Here is a 20194-nt window from a genome sequence, read left to right on the forward strand (position 1 = left end):
CCAGACTCGGGTCAACAAGTTTGATGGCTCTACAGGTTTCTTTGTTTCTCTCCCCCCGCCCTTTCCTCCAGCCCCTTTTTAAAGTCCTCCCTTCAGCTTCTAGGGGACAGTCTCCAAATTGGCTCCCGGAGACTGGTCGCCAGGCCTGAAAATAAAGCCTTTGCCACTAAATTTTCAGTCTCTTGCCTCCTTGGATTTTATACCGGGGCTCAAGTTATAACATTTGGGGGCTCGTCCGGGATGGAAGCAAGACCCCAGACTCATTTCTGAACATTTGAAAGTAAGTGCTCTGGAGGATTTGTTTGGGCCGCGGTCAATTTGTAATTTTGAGGGGATGCCCTCAATTTGGGAGCGGGAACCACCCGAGGACAGAGTCAGTTGGTTTGTAGGACAAATTCTGTCCATTTGTGACTCTGCCCTGGGTGGGGAACAGCTCCGTTTGGAAGGGGACGCCCTTAATTTGGGAAGTGAAACCTCCTGAGGACAGAGTCAATTGGTTTTTGCCATTTGTGACTCTGCACCGGGTGAGGAACCACTCTGTTGGTTAATTTGTTAATTCCTCCAGATCCCAAAATTTGACTAATTTTTGGGCAAAGGCCATTTTTGCTGCAGCTTGTCTCGTCTTGTATGTCTGTTTGTTTGTCCATTTGTTCTAAATGTTCTCCTTTTGGTTACCCTAAATCTAACAGAACATTCTCTCCTAGGAACCCCTTCTACGAGCCCAGAATGGACAAAGGGATTTAGATATTGATGTGCAGTGTTTTTGTTCTTTAAAATTGTTTGCCTGTTTGGATTTGTTACTAACTTAGGGGCTTGTTGCCCATTTCTGTTGCAGGATCCATATGGCTTATTAGATTCAAGCTTCATAATAAGAAAAATTATTTCCTTTAGCTCACCAAACTGTGCAAAAAGCACCCTTTGTTTGTGTCTTTAATGTTGTGGCGCCTTGTTTAATATGTAAGTCTTCAACTGATTGCTTGCAACCTTGGCATGCCTTTTAAAAGGAGTATTTTTCTTTCTGGTTAAAAAGTAAATATATGTGCACATATATGTGTATATTTATGGTTTTTAAGAATCATATCAACTTTACCAAGTAAAAACCAGGTCATACTGTAATTGAGCCAGTTAAAAGGTTATAGCTTTAAAAAACCCAGCATTTTAATGTGGTAAAAAGACATAAAATTAATTAAATATGTTTTAGACTACTAGAAGGTAACTTCAAGGGTTTTGTTGAGAGTTTTAATGTTGTCTGAGAAGCGAAAAAAAAAGATAATTGACTGGTGATAGTAAAAAGGAGGGACAAAGAAAGTGGTTTGTCTTCAAATAAAATGTCTGCTGTGCCAAAATGTAAAAAAAAGATAAAACTTAGAGATATATTATAAGTTATAAAAAGCTCGAGATGATATAAATTTTGTCTTGGTTTATAGTACTGAAGACAACAGGTTTGACAAGAAGTAAATGTGTTCAAAGTTTGACAGTATTGGATCAGTTTTGATAGATTTATTTATAAGATTCTAAACCTTTGCTGCAAAGTGTTTCCATTAATATGAGATTATAGATGATAATAGAGATAAGATATAAGTTTTCACATGTGCTGTGGACCTCTGGGAGATTATATGGCACAATTTTGTTACCTATGAAAAAGCTTCTTTTTGTTAAGTATGTAATTTCAGTAAAATGATGGCCTGCCAGGTGGCACCCTGGGACAAAAGGTGGTGTGCCATCCAGATAAAGCCTGCTCTCTGATATGGAATGCCAAAACCATGTTGTCCTTTTGTCCCAAGCCGATTGAACATCCAGAGGTAAGGAGGTTTCCCTAGTATCGCCAGTTGGTCTCTTTGCAACTCAGTCGGCCCCACATGTTAGAAAAAAGATTACAAAGGTTTAAGAGTTTAAAAAAAAATGCCCCTCAGCCAGTTGATAGAGATAGCACAAAAGGTCTTTTAAAACTAAAAAAATTACCGTCTACTGGGAAATTTGTCCAGCGTACCTGAGTCCTCACAACTGACTTAGAGTTAAAACTGTTGGGCAAATGGAATCAGGAGATTCCAGAAGTCTGGGCAGAAGACAATCCTCCAGGGCTAGCAGTCAGCCAAGTCCCCCTTCTGATGGAGCTCTTACCCCAAGCATGCCCCTTCTGCTTGTGACAATGCCCGATAAGCCTGCAGGCCCGGAAAGGGATTTAAAGTCCACATGCAGAGGCTAAGAGACAATGATATTCTCATTCCTTGTGTCTCTCCCTGGAACATGCCCTTGCTTCTAGTCACTGAAGCCAGGGACAAATAACTATCGCTCTGTACAGGATCTCGGAGAGTTAATACATGAGTTCTGAGTCTATACCCAACAGTGCCAAATCCTGAGAACACCTGGTACTCTGTTCTGAACCTGAAAGATGCTTTCTTCACTTTGCCACTTACTCTGGTGAGTCAACTCCTTTTTGCCTTTGAATGGACTGACCCAGATACGGGGGTAAAAAAAAACAGCTGACCCGGACACATTTACCTCAGGGTTATAAAAACTCTCCCACTCTTTTTGATGAGACATTAACAAGAGATCTTTTAAAATTAAAAAAAAAAAAACACCCTGAGATAGTGCTCCTCCAGCACATGGATGACTTGTTAATAGCCTCGACCCCCACGGAAGCTTGTAAGCTTGTCAAGAGACAACTAAAAAACTGTTAAGGACTTTGGGGCAATTAGGCTATAAAGTCTCGACTAAAAGGGCACAATTGTGCTGTCAGGCTGTAACTCATCTGGACTACAAATTGCAAAAAAAAAAAAAAAAAGAGGAGGATTTTGTCTAAAAAAGTGTCCAGGCTATATTGCAGATCCCATTCCCAGAAACTAAAAAACAGGTGCGCGAATTTCTGGGAGCTGTCGGATACTCCAGGCTGTAGATTCTAAATTTTACTGAAACAGCTCACCCCCTGTAGGGCTCCCTTAAGGAAAAAACTCACTAAACTGGACTGATAAATGTAAACTGGACCTTGCGGCAGCTCAAGTGGGCCTTGACAGAGGCCCCAGCCCTGGGACTCCCTGATGTTACCAAGCCATTCACCTTGTTTGTAGATGAACTCAGGGGCATTGCCAAAGGAGTCCTAACCCAGGACATTGGCTCTTAAAAGAGGCCTATAGCCTATCTTTCCAAAAGGCTCAATCCAGTAACAAGAGGGTGGCCTCCATGCCTAAAATTCTGGCCGCTGTGGCAATGCTACTTAAAAGAGGCCCCCCCCCAAAAAAAAACCTCACTTTTGGACAAAAGATTTCTGTAGTGACCTCCCACAGTTTAGAGACTCTTATCAAAACCCCTCCTAAAAATGTGAGTGCTAAAATCTCACACTATTAGGCCCTGCTCCTAGACCCAGAATTGATAGTTTTCAAGACTTCTTCAGTTTTAAACCCAGCCACCCTTATGCCTGACAACGACCTGAGAAATTTCACAGATGGAAGCAGCTTCATCCAGAACGGCAGAGGCAGATGAGTGGCCGGGGCAGCAGTGACCATCAAAAAGAGGTACTCTGGGTTAAGCGGTTAGAGCCTGGCATCTCTGTCCAAAAGGTGGAGCTCATTGCTTTGACTGAGGTACTAAAACTAGCCACAAAAAAGAGGGTAAACATCTATACAGATAGTAGATATGCTTTTGCTACTATACATGTACATGGAGCCATCTATTAAGAGCGAGGTCTCTTAACCTCGGCCAGGGCAAAGATTTAAAAAAAGGGGGGGGTGGCTCCACAGATCCTAGATTTGCTGGCAACAGTCTGGCTGTCGGCAGATTGCTGCTATTCACCTGAGGAAACAATTTGGCAGATCAGGCCTCTCAAAGAGTAGCAATCACATCAGAGGGGCCAGCCGAGAAAGTAACTGCTCTGATGCGAGTCCCCCCGACCTTGTCAAAACCAGTCTACACAAAAAAAGACTGCACTGGTTGTTGTGAGCCATCTAACAGATTCCAGTCCCTGTGACTAAAAGACAAGTGCAAAATTTCTAGGAGCCACAGGACTGATCCAGAGTTTGGGACCCTGGCAGAGGTCTGTTGTCTACCTTTCCAAGACACTTGATTCTGTAACAACCAGATGACCACCCTGTCTGTGGTGATTTCCTCAGTAGCCCCCTCATAAAGGAAGCTTAAAAATTGACTTTTACACACAAACTCTTGTTTCTTCCTGTTCCCTGGAGACTCTCATCAAGGCCCCATCAGACTGCGGATGTCTAATTCCTGAGCCATACATTATCAGGCACTATTTCTGGAAACAGCGGCTTCAAACTCTGGCTACTTTGCTGCCTAAGGATGACCCCTCGTTGCCTCACTACAATTGTACTGAGGTCATTGATCACCTCACAGGACTTCGACCTTATCTAGTGGATAAGCCATTATCTAGAGTTCCATCCTACTTCTCTGATGGAAGCAGCTACGTCTATCAAGGTAAGCGGGTCTTGGGAGCTGCCGTTACACAAAATCTCAGGTTCTATGGGAACAAATCTTAGAGCCAGAGACATCAGCATAGTGGGCTAAACCCATTGCCCACACTGAGGCCTCAAGTTGTCTTTATCAAAAATGGAGTTTATTGTCTTCTGGAGTCAAAAGATTAAATTGCTCCCCAAATTTGGACTTGTTGGCTGCCATCTAGATGCCAAGGAGAGTGGCTACTATCTGCTGTATAAGCCATTGGGCAGAAGATGATCTTGTTATAGGAAAAAATAATTTGGCAAATGCCACCTTCCAAAAGATAGCCAGAAAGCCCCAAAATCAGTGGGGATTGAGATAAGCTTGACATTACTGCTGATCCCACCTATTTTCTTTGTCAGAGCCCATTTACACTTAAAAAGACCAGCATCTGGCAGCTCAACTTCCGAGAGATTCCCGGGGGCTAATATCAAGCTAGCCCAGTCTGTGAGCTTCAGATGCCCTCAGTGCCAATTGGTAAATCTAAAAGTACTGCAACAAATAGAAACCACTGGTTATCGTGAGACTATGCCTAAAAACACTAAAAAAATAGATTTTACAAAAATAAAAAGCCTAAAACTTCAAGGATATAAATGTTATAATGGTTGATACTTTCATTAGATGAGTAAAAGCGTTTTCTACTTAGTCTGAGTCAGCTCTGATAGCAGTTTCCCTGATTTGGTCTCCCTTTTTATCCATGGGGTCCGACAATGGCCTGGCTTTTATAGCCTAATAACTCAAATTAACCTAAGCTTTGCAGATCAATTAAAAACTCGATTGGGCTTACCAGCCTCAGAGTTCAGGAAAGGTAAAAAGATAAGTTAGATTTTAAAGACTATAATTACTAATGGCCTTAAAAACTGGCGAAAAATGGGTAAGTCTCTTTTCCTTCTGCCCCTTTGTGTGCGTGATGCATCCCCTATGTTGCAGATATTTCCTCTTTTGAGGTTTTATATAAGAGATCTTCCTCTTATCATTAAAGGTTTCTAAAAATTAGCTGATTTAACTAATAAAGATCTTATTAAGTCTCCCCCAGACTTTTCAGCCAGCTCTGACTTCCATCCACTGGTTATTTCGCTGCTGCCCACTGCGAGCTAAAGAGCCTAGGCACCTAGACAAGCGACCTCACCATAAATCACTTGAGCTGCAATAGACTGTCAAAATAGCTAAAAGCCTGCCTGGATTCAACGTTCCCACTGCAGACAGGTCCCAGCTTCAAAAGACCATTAGCCTGTAGATAAATAAACTGTCATTTCTTCCAAGGACACTTTAAAGCTTAAGATTGTCTAATATAACTGATAATTTTGTGTTCTCCTCTTTTGTAGAGACCCCTAAGAGGCCTCTGTCTGACTTAAAAATTGTTACTTGTATGATAAAACAGAGTAAATTTAAATGTTGGTTTTCTTTCTCCTTTTGGTTAACAGCTTTAATGACAGCTACAAGACCTTTGTTAATCCTCCTACTGGGCCTTGTGTTGTAAACAAGTTGATAAACTATGTCAAAGTTCTTAAAAGCTTATAATTATAAAGACACATACAAGGTTATAAACAGATGGTAAGGAGTCAATGATTTGACACACTGACTAAAATCAGTGGGGAATGTTGTACCCTAAGAAAATAGCTTTGTTATATGTGTATTATAGCAAACCTGTATAGGGGCTTACTAAATGTGTTTGTTTTATCCTTTTTCCCTAACTGATATGTTAAGGGACCTAATTGATCTGTTGAGCAACACTCTCCTCTGTAAAGAATTGCAAAAATCTCACCTAATTGATATGTTAACCATTGTTGCTCTCTACAAACTACAGAAGCTGTGCTAAAACAAGCTAACAAGGGTTGTTAATCACTGCTAGGAGCCTTTATTCTCCTCTAAAGAGCTAAGGAAAACTAGAATGGCAATTAATTTACATTTGTTTAAAGTAACCTGCTTGTGTGCAGAGAGATTTGCGTGTGAGTTTAACCCTTTACCCTGATCTTGACACATTACCGCCGTTTTCTGTTCTGTATGGCGCCTTATTGCCTCCCTCTCCCCTCACCTATCTATCTAGGCCATAAAAAATTTGGGTTTCTGGTGACCTCCCCCCGACCCGGTGATGATCTGTTGTAAAATGAGCCTGCCCCAATTTTAAGAACTGCTTAGCTTAAACAAATTACCGGGTAATACTATGGCCCAAATCCCAATCGGTGCTTTCCTTTTGTTCTGTATATATCAAATGAGTTAGATATCAGGTCTTCGTAAAACTTAAGTTCCAGCGTCTCATAACTTGTGACCCCTTCGCACTCACTAGCGAAGACAAGCTGTCCTGAGATAATTAACTGTCCACTTTCTTCTCCAAATATTGCTGCAGACGTGCCACTCTGAGATAATGTCAGTCTGCAGGATGGAAATAATTTTTAAAAAACACCAGAAACTCCCTAGATTGTCAGAGCTAAGTGGACAGCAATACAGTTTCCAGACTCGGGTCAACAAGTTTGATGGCTCTACAGGTTTCTTTGTTTCTCTCCCCCCGCCCTTTCCTCCAGCCCCTTTTTAAAGTCCTCCCTTCAGCTTCTAGGGGACAGTCTCCAAATTGGCTCCCGGAGACTGGTCGCCAGGCCTAAAAATAAAGCCTTTGCCACTAAATTTTCAGTCTCTTGCCTCCTTGGATTTTATACCGGGGCTCAAGTTATAACAGCCAGCTCTGTTTGTCTCATACAAAACGAATAATAAACTTCCCCAACTGGCTGTGTGGGGGAAGCAAATTCTCACGTTCTCCTCCCCTGCGTCTTCCCGGGGTTTCTAATAAATCACCCATCTTAGCCCGAACCAAAAAGGCAACATTGACTCAGAGTTTATCTTTAATTATATTTAAATCACAAGGCTTAACTGAATGTATTGACATTTATACCGGGAAATTAATTGACATTCCATTAACCTCGACCAGCAAATTAATTCCTCAATCTTGAACCTTGGGCGCTTGAAGGCTGGAGCACGGTTGTGTATCGATCACGATGTTCACGTGGGTGCCTACAGACCCAGCATCCTCTCCTTCATGAGAGGACTCCGCTAGATACTTACCTGAGCTGTGTTTTGGCACAAAGGAAGTCAGTGTCTGAGCCTCTCCACACTCCCCGTTGTCAGATGGGAGAAGGGAGGGAAAGCCCTGAGTCGGGATAGCTCTGATCACCGCCGTCAATTAATAATTCGTTTCGCACCTTCAAACGAACGCAGAGCATCTTTGTACTCCAGCAACTCCACCGCATGCTTAATGAGATGGTGCCAGGGTATCTGGGGACATGACCTGGCTGTCCTGCTCCAGTTGGGCCAGCGGCCTCAATGAGAGGGGAGCCTTTTCCCTGAGCCACCAGCAGCCCTGTCAACACAAGGGGGCCCCATTCACATCGGGCTCCACATATGACATAGCCTGATGAGCCAGCGTGGGCGGGAACCCCTCTTGTGCGCTTTTCATAAAAAAAGATGGTGTGGGGAAGAGAGTTCCCACTAGAGGAAATCCTGCTCACTGAAATCGCATGAGCACAGTCTGCCAGGTGCCGCCGGGTCACACCCGATGGCTTCGGTGAGCAGGCTGAAGGAGTCCTGTGCAGACCGGGCTCCCCAGAGGGGGCAGACCCTCCCTCTAACCCCCGGGGAGGCGTCCTGGAGAGGGAGAGGCGCTAACGGTGTGGAATTGGTTTGCTCACCTTCTTTGCCAGTGCAGCTCCCCTCCATTGTGTTTTCCTCCCCACTCACACCCCGGCCTGCGACACAGAAGCTGCATGGTGGGAGTGGGTGGCGTCCCAGGTACCTGTTTATGCAGACAAGATTTGATCTGGAACCGTCTGCAGCCCCGACAAGCATGCTAATGTGTCTGTGGCATGGAAATCTGATTTTTCACATTTTTTTTAGGGGGAAAAGGAAAAAAACTTCCAACAAAAAGAAATATATGAAAATAAACTGTCTCTCTATCTCCGAGCGAATATGTTTAAGGAAATGTCACGGTGTGGAGATGCAGGATTTAGTTTTGTTTTTGTCCTGCCTTTGTGTAGAGCAGCCATGCCAGCGCGTGTGGAAGTGAATTCAGTCTGGGTGTGCACCCAGGGCTCGCCGTGGGACAGCAGCGGCCTCCTGCGTGCCGCTCCCGAGTCCCCCTCTCTGTGTCACCTCGCTTTCACTTTGAACACGGGGTGCCCTCTGTGCCTGGGGATGACACACACGCTATAAAGATCCTCCGAAGTCAATCTGGGTAAAGGAGGGTGAGGCGGTCTTCATAAAAATAGGAGCTCGTGAGGTTGGCGGCAAAGCTCACCTGTCTAAACCACGAACTTCAGCCAGGAAGACGAGGTTACTCTGTCCTAAATAAGCTAGAGCTGTGCGCGGAACCCTGGCTCGTCCTTAGACTGAACCCCACATCTACTAGGAGGCACAGGGCTCTCTCCGGAAGAATGATCACCCCATCAGCTTGGATTGATTAGGAAAGAGTCATCTATGTCTTCATCGGGATTTTTCCCAAACGCTAACTTTGTGCTTCTGTGGCCTCTCTCAGGTCTTGTTTTTAAAGGTATCTTTTCATTAGTCCGCGTTTCCGGCCCCTCGTAGTGATTGTGGTGATTGCTCTGCCCCCGAGGGAGGAACGTGACGCCCTCTAACCCTCTTCCCCCACTTCCCGCCTCGTGCCTCCATCTCTTGATCCCCTCCCGTTTGAGGAAGATCGGTTTCCCTTTATCTTCTATTTTGCTCTTTATTGATTCTGTGAGTTCTTACAGAGGAGACACTGAAGCACACGAGTCCGATTTATTTCCCTTAACGTGCTGACCTCACGGTGCGCCCTGTGGCCTGCAAAGGACCTCGCCTTTCTGTGTGGCAGTGGCAGGTTTTGGCGGGGGCAGCCCATCACAGCGCCGATTCTCTGTTCCAGACACGGACCTGTCTAACCCCGCCCCATCTGGTTTTGAGTTATTTTATGTATGTGTGGTGCAATGCGGTTTTCTCCAGCATCACACTCCCTGATCTTATTAAATGAGATTTTTAAAGATTTGAAATATGCCTTGACTACAGCTCTGCCAGCTGTTCCCACGCTACGTCTCGTGCACAGGAGGAGGACTCCAGGTAGCGCTGGTGACAGGCGTCTTCGGTTGCAGACGCTGAGTGGGGAGAGGGACCTCATGGCTGCCGCTGTGTCAGTGACGCCTTGGGCCGGCCGCGTCCAGCTACAAGTGACGCCTGTCACTGCTGCGTCTCGCCCCTGCAGGTGGGTCCTGGGGTACCTGGGATGCCCTGAGCACAGGAAGGGGCTGCAGGCACTGATTGCTGGACCACAATTTTTTTTGGCTCCCACTGTGGCAGTCTGCGGGGCGGCTCAGCCTATCGCTCCTTCTTCTGGGCAGATCTCTACGCACTCTTCGCCCTCCTGTAGGACAAATGGGCCCAGTGCAGGGCTCTGCCTTGTGTTTCTGTACTCGTGTCCTTTATTTTCCATGCTACCGTGGAAATCTGGGAATCGAGGGAAATCTGGAACCCACACTTTTCTCATTACCATTGGGAGCAAGTGTCCGGCTGTCATAGTGTCTTCTAGTGAAGTATTTACACATTGCAGTAAATGTTATTCTGTTATCTTTTAAAAGCGATTTCCCATTTCTCCCACCATAAACACCAGGAGTTGGCAAACTATTCCTGTGAGGGGTGGGGCGGTAATATACGAGGCTCCGTGGATCACAGGCTTGCTAAGCTGCATAATCTGTTTTTAAAAAATTAAAAATATGAAACCCATTTTTAGCTCTGGAAGGCCGCAGAAACAAGCCGCGGCTCGCATCCAGCCAGCTCACTGCCATGGGCTGCCAAGATGGTCCTGGGAGACGCGATGGTGTCCCCTGACCCCGCTCTACACCACTGCCTTGGTCCTGGCCCTCTGAGGCCCCACTGACCCATCCCCTTGCCAGCCCCAGGGTACCTGAGCCTGCGTGCATCCCCACGGGGTCACCGAGTCCTCGGTGTTTGCGGCCACACCGGGTCCTCTGAAGTAGGCTCTTTGTGCACAAACACCTCTGTGCCCCATCTGTCCCTGGGTGGCCAGCTTTCTTCCACCAGCAGAGTGGTCCATGGAAGCTGCATCTTCCTCGCACCCTGGGAATGCAGTGGTCTTCCACCTGTGGCTGGGGGAAGGTCTCCGCCCAGTAAGTACTCCTGCAGAGCTGATTTGGGGCTGGCCAAGAGGTGTCACTGGTGCCGGATTGGGAAGAGGGGTACCAACCTCAGTCCCTCGGTCTTTATCCCCTGAACTCACCTTGGTCTTTACACCCATCAGCCAGATCACTACCAACACATGGCAGGGCTTCCAGAAATAACCAAGTGGATTACAGATTGACTGATGGATCAATTGATTGATTGATTGACTGAAGAAAATGTTAAAACACGGAACAAGGAAGCGCAGGGGGAACAGGAAACGGTTTGGCACTGCAGGCTCTAGCCTGCCCATCACCTTTCTCTTGTCCAGATTGATTCTGGTCACCAGAGAGTAAATGAGAAGACAAATTTATGGCAACAAAAAAATCTCATTATAAAGTACATACATTAAAAGGATCATACATATTTCACTTCATAATAAAAGGTTTTGTACTGAAAATGCTCATGAGTTAGAAAAAAATGCCAGTAATAGGAAAATTTAATAGTATGATAATGTCAAAGAAGGTACAGTTTGTTGGAGTAATAGCCTTCCTTTAATCTTGAAAATGAGCTGTGAGGGAGGATGGGGAAGGCGGGCGACCTGTAGCCCGGGCTCTGTCCCAGACGCCGTTGCAGGAGGGTGCCGGCTGGTCAGAGAACCCTTCAGTCTGTGGTGTCTTTCCCATTTCTCTGGCCACAGCTGCTGGAACTGATCTATATGTATCAAAGCATGGCACAGGAGGTCTCAGGAGGGAAGAGCCGGGCACAGTGCTCCGGGCAAAGGGGAGCTCAGGGTGGCCCCGTGGGGACTCGGAACCCTTCGCCTCCACCGACTGAAGGCAAGAACTTTCAAACTTGTGCACATGGACAGTTGATGGTGGCCTCACTGGGACATACTCTGAGGGCAAGGTGGCCCGCCCACGCAGGTCTTTAGGAACTGAAGCATTAGAAGTGGGGGTGTTGGGGGCTGAGGTGCACGGCAGGGAGGCGGGCAGGAGGCGCCGGGCTGCAGCTTGGGGTAGAGCTCTGTTTCCGGCTCCTTTGCCAACTTCAGCGTCACAGGACCATCTGGAGAACCCTCGTTTGGAGACGGAACTGCACTCTGCCTCCCCCCGCTCGGCCCGCCGCGGTGCCCGTGACGGTCGCATGCACTGGAAGCCGGCTGCCCACGGGGCGGCTGCCGAGCCAAGCTGGATCATCCACGTGCTCTCCAAGGGCTCAGCACGATGTGCTGGCTTTCCAGTCTGGAAAAGCGTCCAGGTTGCTCCCTGACGCGTCGGTCCCTCGCTGTGGATGCTGCTTGTGCTCTCAGGTTAGCGTCTACATGGTTTTTGATCTTTCCAAATGCACGGTCGGGCTTTCCTAGCCGGGTCTGTTGTTTCTGCGTCCCTCCTTTGATTTGCAGACACATCACAAGGCTGAACGGAGCGCCCTGCAGGCAAAGCTAATTTCAAAGCATCTTCTGTAAAATCGTTTCTGCTTTGCTTGTTCAGGATTCTTTTGAAGCGTTCAGATGCAGCCTCGCGGTCCCCAGACCTGCGTCCCACTCAGAGGAGGAGAGCCCTTCGGGGTCCTCATCAGCACCCTGTAGAAGGGGTGTGGCCGTGACGGGGGGGGGGTGGGCAGCCTGCTGGTCCTTCACTGACCAGCTCGCGGCTCTGGATAACGCTTGCCATCCCTGGGCCCGGATCCCTCATCTGTAAGCTGACAGTGATAATATTATCTCATGTATTGCAATACATCGATGATTACAGAAGACATAAAAGCCCTTAAAGCCATGCTTGACACATGAAAGATAGCCAATAAAGGTTAATTATTACATCACTCTGGAGGCAGGGGCATGACCATCCTAAATGAGACTGGAAAAAAACGCGTCCTTGGCTGGCGCTGGGCTCTGCCACAGTGTCCCCGTGCTGCTCCTGTGGAAGGAGGGGCTGGGGGCTCGTGAGCCGTGTCCTGGAGGGTGGAGGATGTGGCCTGAGCCGTGACTGGTGAAGGGCTGTGTCCCTCCCGGGGAGCAGGTGTGTCTTTCCCTGTTTCAGTGAAGCCCTTTCTTGTGAAAAGCCCTGGAGTTTGGATCCAGTGTGCGAAAGAGCCCCGGATGTGGAACTCAGAGGGGAAAGAGAAGGGAGATGTGGCTCAGCCTCCTCCTCGTAGAGGAGACCACACTGCTAAGAGCTTCCTCCCAGTGCATGCTCCGGGGTGTCCCTGATCCCCTGGGGGCACATACTAGGCCACCCTGCAGCGGGATGGGTGACCCTGGCAAGGCAGGAAAGCAGACAGACTCTAGGCTCAGCACCCACCACCGGCAGCAGCCACACTGAGACAAGCTGAAGCCACAGCGGATCCCAGGCCCAGAGCGCTTCCCCGTATGGGCATGGGACAGAGCCCCAGGCTGTTGCCTAAACGGCCACATGCTGTCCTCCTGCAAAACTGCCCCATGCAGCGGCACCCCTGCCTGCCGGGTAGGGGTCCCAAGCCCCTCAATGCTGAGTTTACTGCATTCAACCTGGGCTGGGGTCAGAGGAGGTGCAGAAGTGACCGCGGGCCTGCATCCCGGCCACCAGAGGTGACTGTCAGTGTGGGCTGTCTACGCCCTTGCCCTGTGGCTGGAGTTCTGTTCCTCGGGTCCCCTGTGTCTTCACCAGTCTGAACCTCTCCTCCAAGTCCCCGAATGCCGCGGTTTTTCTTTCTAACTCCCTGATACAGAGAATACGTCCAAGGGCTTAGAGGGCCACGGTCACCTCCACAACCCCTAAGTCACAATCTTGCCGAGTTTGACTCTGCTGGTGAGGAAATAAACAGACCCACAGGAAGTGGAGGAGGAGGGAGAGAGGAGGGGTGCGGCCTGGACCCCACCCCGCAGGACCTGCAGTGCCGGTGCTGGTCCCTGGTTTGTTTTTAAAGTTCCTCCAGTCAATTCTGATGTCAGAAAGGTAGAAAGTTATGGCTGTAATCAGACACACTTTATAAATGCCTGTGCAGCCCGCCGTGTTTGTCTCCCGGGAGAGAGCAGATTTCCTCCTGGCAGGAAGCAAGGGTTGCGGCCCGTGGTGAACGGGTCTGGAAGAGACGATATAAGACTTTCACAGCACACCTGCAGCCACGCACACAAGCACGCACACTTCGAGGGCAGTGTCTTCCCTCAGAGTTAGGCAGAAGCAGTGTTAATTATCCCGGAATACACAGGTGATCTGCATGCTCTCTGGAAGCTCTAAGGGCTCACCACTCCCTAAGGGGCTTTGAAAGTCAAATCCCCACTGGTTTTCTAAGATGGCCAGCCTGGGGCACTCCACAGCCAGCTCGGCCCTGCTAAAGGCCGGGAGGGAGCCTTTGGAAACTCGGGCCACAGCTCGAGCACCCCAGGACTTCAGGGAAGCTGGTGGAAACTGAGAGCCGGGTCCAGGGAAAAACACACCGCTGCTGTTTTGCTTGCGAGTTCCAGAGAGGCCACTTCTGTGAAGTTTGCTCTGGGCCCCAGCCCAGTGTTCCATCAGCGGGTCCAGGGGCTCAGCGCAGGGGAGCCCCGGCTGCCGTCCTGTCTCAGCAGAGCTGGGCTGGGGTCCTCACCTGCAGAGATGCGGCGCCAGAGGGAACTGAGCGTCCCTTGGCGGGGAGGAGCTCCGTGAGACTGGGAGGTGTTTATGCACAAGACGGCAATGGGGTAACATCCGTCTCCGAGCGGCCCAAGGGTTGTTCCAGGGCACCTGGAGGGAGGTGGAGGAGTGGGGCCACATTTTGGCAGAGAAGGAGCAACTTGGGGGGGGGGTCTGTGTGGCCTGGACCCCAGCCGCAGCCATTTCTGTCCCGCAAATCTGCCTCCCCGTGACCGAGGGTGCAAGGTGTGGCCAGCGGAGACGTGGCCTCCTCTCACCTCGGAGAGAGCAGGCCTGGAATTCCCGCAAGCTCTCGGTATAAAGAGCACAGTGCGTTCGCACTTAATCACACCTGCCTGTGGGTGTGGCTGGTGATGACACTGTAGGGATCCAAAAGACGACCGTGTGTGGGTTACGTGAAAAAAGGGCGTGTGCATGTGTGCACGTGCAGGGAATGTGACAGGCCTGTAGCAAGGAGACCTGCGTGGGTCCACACGCACGACCCCGGAGGACACTATTCTGTGCTGGCTGTGTCCTCCACTGTGGCGAGGGGTGCGATGGGTTCACTGGAAGCAGTGGAGTATTTTGAGGGGATCATTGGCAGGGTCTCACGGTAACAGATTATGTAACTTTACGGCACCTGGCGATCACGCCTTGCAAGAGGATTCCTGAACGATGCACAGATTTGCAGAGATGGAGAATAGGATGGCGGTTACCTGGGCCAGAGCGAGGGGGACAGGTGAGGGAGGACAACCTGGCTCTGGGGAGTAGAAACAGGGCCTGACCGCCTGCCGGGGCGCTGGAGGGGACCTGCGAGTGCTGCATTTGGGGTTCCTGCCGGGGGACACTTTGGCCACAAAGACAAACAAAGGAGAGGAATCTGTTCACCCACTTCCCTGTGATGACACCCCTCCGCAGACTCTGCGCTGCCTTTTACAGTCATACAGTACGTGAATGTCCTGTGCGTTATACACAATCCAACTTATATGTGAGAAAATAACAAACAAAGTGGGACGGTACCTTCAGATTGCGGGTCCATCCACGCCCAAAAAGTCAGGAAAACAGAAAAGAGAGGGGGTTGGGGAGGGAGATCCCCACGGGGCTGAGCGGTCTCACTGCAGTTCTCATCTTAGCTGCAGAGACAGAGACAGAGACAGACAGAGAGACAGAGACAGACAAACACAGACAGACAGGCAGAGAGACAGAGACAGAGAGAGACAGAAAGACAGAGACAGAGAGAGACAGAGATAGAGACAGAGACAGACAGAGCCAGAGAGAGACAGAGATAGAGACAGAGACAGACAGAGCCAGAGAGATAAAGACAGAGACAGAGACAGAGAGAAAAAGAGAGACAGAGACAGACAGGCAGAGAGACAGAGAGATAGAGACAGAGAGACAGAGACAGATAGACAGGCAGAGAAACAGAGACAGAGAGAGATAGCAACAGAGACAGAGGCAGACAGAGACAGAGACAGAGAGACAGAGACAGAGCCAGAGACAGAGACAGAGAGACAGACAGAGACAGATAGAGACAGAGAGATAGAGACAGACAGAGACAGAGATAGAGAAAGACAGACAGAGACAGAGACAGACAAAGATACAGACAGAGAGACAGAGAGACAGGCAGAGAAAGAGAGAGAGACAGACATAATGAGAGATAGAGGCAGAGACAGACAAACAGAGATAGAGACAGAGACAGAGAGACAGGCAACAACAGCCAGAGACAGAGACAGAGAGACAGAGATAGAGACAGAGACAGAGAGACAGACAGACAGACAGAGACAGAGAGAGAGAAGACCCAAGGCCACTTTCTTCTGCTCATCTTCCAGAGTCCTTTATAGCTGGGCCTGCCCCAGCCTGGACATGGTGAGCAGGAAGAGGGAGCTGGCACCCTTAAGGGAGGGGGGCTGAGGGGGGTAAACGCCCGGGATGATGGTTTGTCCGTAAAGCCTCTTGCAGGAATGCCGTAACCCTGCACTGCGCCCGAGGAGGTACTCGCGGATTTGGCCGGCTGCAGCCGCCCCGTCCCTCACAGTTTCTCTCCTCTTCTCTCCAGTGCGGACAGCAGCTCTGAGGAAGTCATGCAGATCGACGTGGAAGTGGAAGAGCCCAGCGACCCTCTGGCCACGCAGCTCGTCACGTGGCAGGTGGAGTACCCCGGCGACATCACCTCCGACCTGGGCGTGTCCAAGATCTACGTGAGTCAGAAGGACTTGGTTGCAGTGATCCCGCTGGCCATGGTAAGAAGGGGTGGGGAGAGCTCAGGCTGGTCCAGACTGGGGCGGGGGCAGGCACAGGAGGACAGGAGGCGGGGAGCAGGGCGAAGCGGGTTCCCGCCCAGAGCGGTTCAGGCGTCTCTCCTCACGGCCTTCCTAAGCTATGCTGGACAGTGCCCTGGGCGTCTCCCTGCACCCTCGAGCCTGGGCTTCAGTGCTGGGGCTCTGGGGCTGTGTGTCTGCCGCTGTGCACCTCCTCAGCCACACACCTGCACCTCGTGTGTGCCTCAGTTTCTCCATCTGTAGAGACCAGAAAGAAAGCGATGTCTGAGTCACTGTTACACGTGTGGGCCGGACCCAGCTCTGCTGTTCTGAGGAGTCCCCAGCTGGCCCTGCAGCTGCAGCCACGGGTGAAGCCTGAGCCCGAGGCCCGTCTGTGTCCGGGCTGTTCCGAGTCCTCCTTCTTTGGCTGAGAAAAGCACTTCCTGCTGGGGGTAGTGGTGGCCACCGCCAGTTTGTCACTAGGCGTTTGCACATTTTACATGCGTGGGGAGACGTTCATTAGGGAAACACGAGGACTCCAGGTCGGGCAGGGCTGGTGCAGGCTGCTGGGATCGGAGCTTCCTCAGCCAAGTCCCATGTTCTAGGAAACTGGCCTGGCTCTGAGCAGAGCAGGAGGTCAGCGTCCTTGAGGGGCCTCGGAGGACCCAGGACCCAGCAAGGTGCACGCTTGTCACGGTTTTCTGTCTGCATGTGAGCAGCCCAGGTGTGCAGAGCTGGGCATGCAGCCTCCTGCGGCCAAGTGACACCAGCAACGTGTCCTTCTTTTGCAGGACCCCAAACAACATCAAGAGGCTGAGGGCTGAAGGGCGGACCCTGTCTGCCTCGGTGTCCTCCCCCGGCTTCCGTCCCTCTCGTGGGAATGTGGCCACCTGGTCCCGTCGAGCTAAGGGAGGCAGGGAAGGGGAGGCCGGCGTGGGAGGACCCACACGGGAGTCGAGCCAGAGGGAGGAGCCGCCGTGCTGGCCGCGCCACGGGCTGAGGTCACAGCGGTGGTGGCAGAGCAGAGGAGGAGGCTGTGGGGAGAGGCGCTGGCCGGAGATGCCGGCATCTGCCCGTGCTGGACGTGGGTGGGAAGGAGAGGCGGGGACAGGGGCTGTGTCCTCGCTGTGGGTGCCGCCCCTGAATTCCCCCACAGCCTTAGGGTAGAAGGTGTTAGCTGCTGCTGTGTGTGTGCAGCCGTCTCCCGTACATGCCGATGGGTTCCTGGAGTTCATCATTTAGAAATGATGAACCTGAGGACTGGAATGCAAGGATTTGTGGTATTGTAATGCCTTTCATAACAGTGGCCCAGTGGCCTCCTGGAGTGTGGGCTAATCTGCATTTCCACCTGCTGTGCGTAATGAGGCTCAGCCCTGCGCCTTCCCAATGCAGGACACTAAGGTTTTAAAGGACAGAGGGCCGATGAGGGAAAACTGTGTCTCGGTGTCGCCCTGATTTTCCATTCATAGCATCCACTTCTATTTATCTCCTTAGGAAAGATTTGTTCTTGGCCATTTAATTTCTCGTCCTGGTAACGGAATTTCTTATTACTCTGTGATCTCTTATATTGTGGAAAAGACACCTACAGTTCATTTATCACCTGACCCGTTTTAGGGGTACAGCTGGGTGGCGTTAAGTATGGGCATGTGTGTGGGCCTCTACAGAACTAAAACTGGACACCCGCTGGACCCAAACTGGCCTCTCCTCAGACCCGTGACCGCCTTCCCCTCTGTGAGTCCCACCGGGTGTGTAACACCCCTCACAGGTCCGCTGTGTGCCTTCCAACTCCCTGAGTGTGTGTTGGGGTGCAGGAAGTCCCCCGTCTGTTTAATCTTTATGCGGTCCAATCCATTGATTTTTTCATCCGCCTAATGACGTCCAAGTGGGGAAGCTGTACCTGTTCTTGTTACTCTTGTAAGATCGCAGGCAGGAAAACATTCCAAGCAGGGAGGACCCACAGCCTCCACTGAGCAGCGGTGCAGGGCCATCGCTGGCCACGCTCACAGCTGTCCCGTACAGCTGGGACCCTCTTCACCTCCAGGGAGACCCCAGAGGTGCGGTTTCCAGGATGCCGGGGGCCTTGAAAGCGTTTGCATTTTCTTAATCCAACCCTGCATCTCTAAGAGCCCTGTGGCGTTTTTTCGTCTTCAGGGAAACGAGTAGTACTGTGTTGTAGGTCGAATACGATCTCCTTGGGGAGGAAATTCCAAGGGAAGGGCGTGAGGTCTGCCTTAGTGCCGCGATGTGCTCCGTGCCCGTCTGTGCCCGGCCTGACCACTGGCCACTGTGTCTGCCACCCACAGGATGACCCGCTCGCAGGTCCCAATCGCCGCCTCCTGGCTGTGGCTGAGACAGGAGTTCCGGCTCCCTCCGGCTTCTGAGGGCAGCGCCGCTGTAGTGAGTCCTCTGCCCCAAGCGCTCTGCGAGCTGACACACGGCAGCAGGTCACCATGCCTCTGGGCACAGGGCTGTCCGGTGCACAGCTGTGGTCACTGGCGAAGGAGGCCACTCCGCTCCCGGGCCCCTCAGCCCTGCCTCCCGCTCAGGCTCCTGACTCAGCTCTCGCTTTGCGTGTGGTGCCCACTCGCCAGGGTGGGTGTTATTATCCATTGGGGACATGGAGGAAGCCCTGCCCGGGGTGCAGGCAGCCCAGCCGCGTCTGTGCACACTTGGAAGCAGTCATGGCAGAGCTCTTGCCTGAGGATGGCTGGCAGAGGGGCCATCGCGTGGGATTTGCAGTGACTCAAGCTGGACCCTGCAAGGCCCCCGGCAGTCACGGGGTCTCTAAGCAAAGGCGAAGGATCATGAAGGCCACGCGCTCTTCCCGTAGGACACCTGTCCTGCTGTCACCTCCCGAGTCCTGGCACACCTTCCCCTGTCCAGGCCTCCTCCTCGGGGTCAGCTGGATCCCCACCTCCCTCCGGATCCCCGTCCACTGACCGCCTGTCCTTCATCTTTTGTTACTCTCTGATCTCACCACACCCACCGGATCTGCAAGCGCCTCCCCAAAGCCTGAGCGCACCCTCCACTTCTGGCCTGCTGCCTACTGTCCCCCACAGCCTGGACATGCAGCTGGGTGCTGCCTGTGTCACGCTGGCCAGACTTGGCCCCTGCTTGGCTGGATGCTGAGTCCTGCTCTTACACGATGCTGAGATGACAAGGAAGCTGTCCCCTTCCTCCCTCATCCTCCCGAACCTTCCCAGTCCCTGTCGGGGCGTGATCTCCTAAATGTACGGCTGGCGGGGGGACCGCCTTTCCACAGGCCGGCGGGCACGGCTGCCCCAGGCTTTGACTGCCAGCTAATTTTGCTGTTACGAATGCTTGGATAAAAGACCCCTCCATTGAGTCTCACTGACTTTTCTCTCCTAAAACGAACCGAGCTCCTCTCGGTGGTCCACGCCGCCTGTGCCCTGCAGATCCCGCGGGTCTCCTGGTCCGGCCCTTGTCTGGTCTGTGTCACTGCCCCGCGCTAAGACTGCCCCCAGCCTACACCCTCTGCATGCTGCACCCCGGGGACCACAGTCTCAGTCCTCAGTGCCCAGGAGAGCTGTGAGCCCTCCCCACGGCTGGAGGGAGACCAGCAGAGAGGGTGCCGGCGGGGGCGCCCAGCGCCTCGGGGTGGCCGGTCCTGTGTGCCACAGTCTCCCTTCAGGTGGGAGGTGGAAAGCGGCCAGGAAGGGAAAGGGCTGTCCTGCCGGCCCATGATGACGAAGGCTCCTGTTCCTGCTCTCTTTGTCTGACTTTGCCTGGGATTCT

The 20194-nt window shown here is 51.2% G+C and overlaps 1 protein-coding gene across 3 annotated transcripts in view; it reads left to right on the forward strand.

The window, feature by feature from the left end:
- Positions 1-20194, forward strand: part of Tmem132d (transmembrane protein 132D) — a 444208-nt gene that overhangs the window by 290386 nt on the left and 133628 nt on the right. For all 3 annotated transcript variants that reach the window (XM_063225471.1, XM_063225470.1, XM_063225472.1), the window contains exon 4: positions 16237-16420. In XM_063225471.1, the coding sequence (XP_063081541.1) occupies positions 16237-16420 (184 nt within the window). The remainder of the gene's footprint in view (positions 1-16236; positions 16421-20194) is intronic.

Source organism: Cavia porcellus, unplaced genomic scaffold, assembly GCF_034190915.1.
Source record: "Cavia porcellus strain 051 isolate PalLab524CR breed Dunkin Hartley unplaced genomic scaffold, mCavPor4.1 scaffold_16, whole genome shotgun sequence".
Lineage (NCBI taxonomy): Eukaryota > Metazoa > Chordata > Mammalia > Rodentia > Caviidae > Cavia > Cavia porcellus.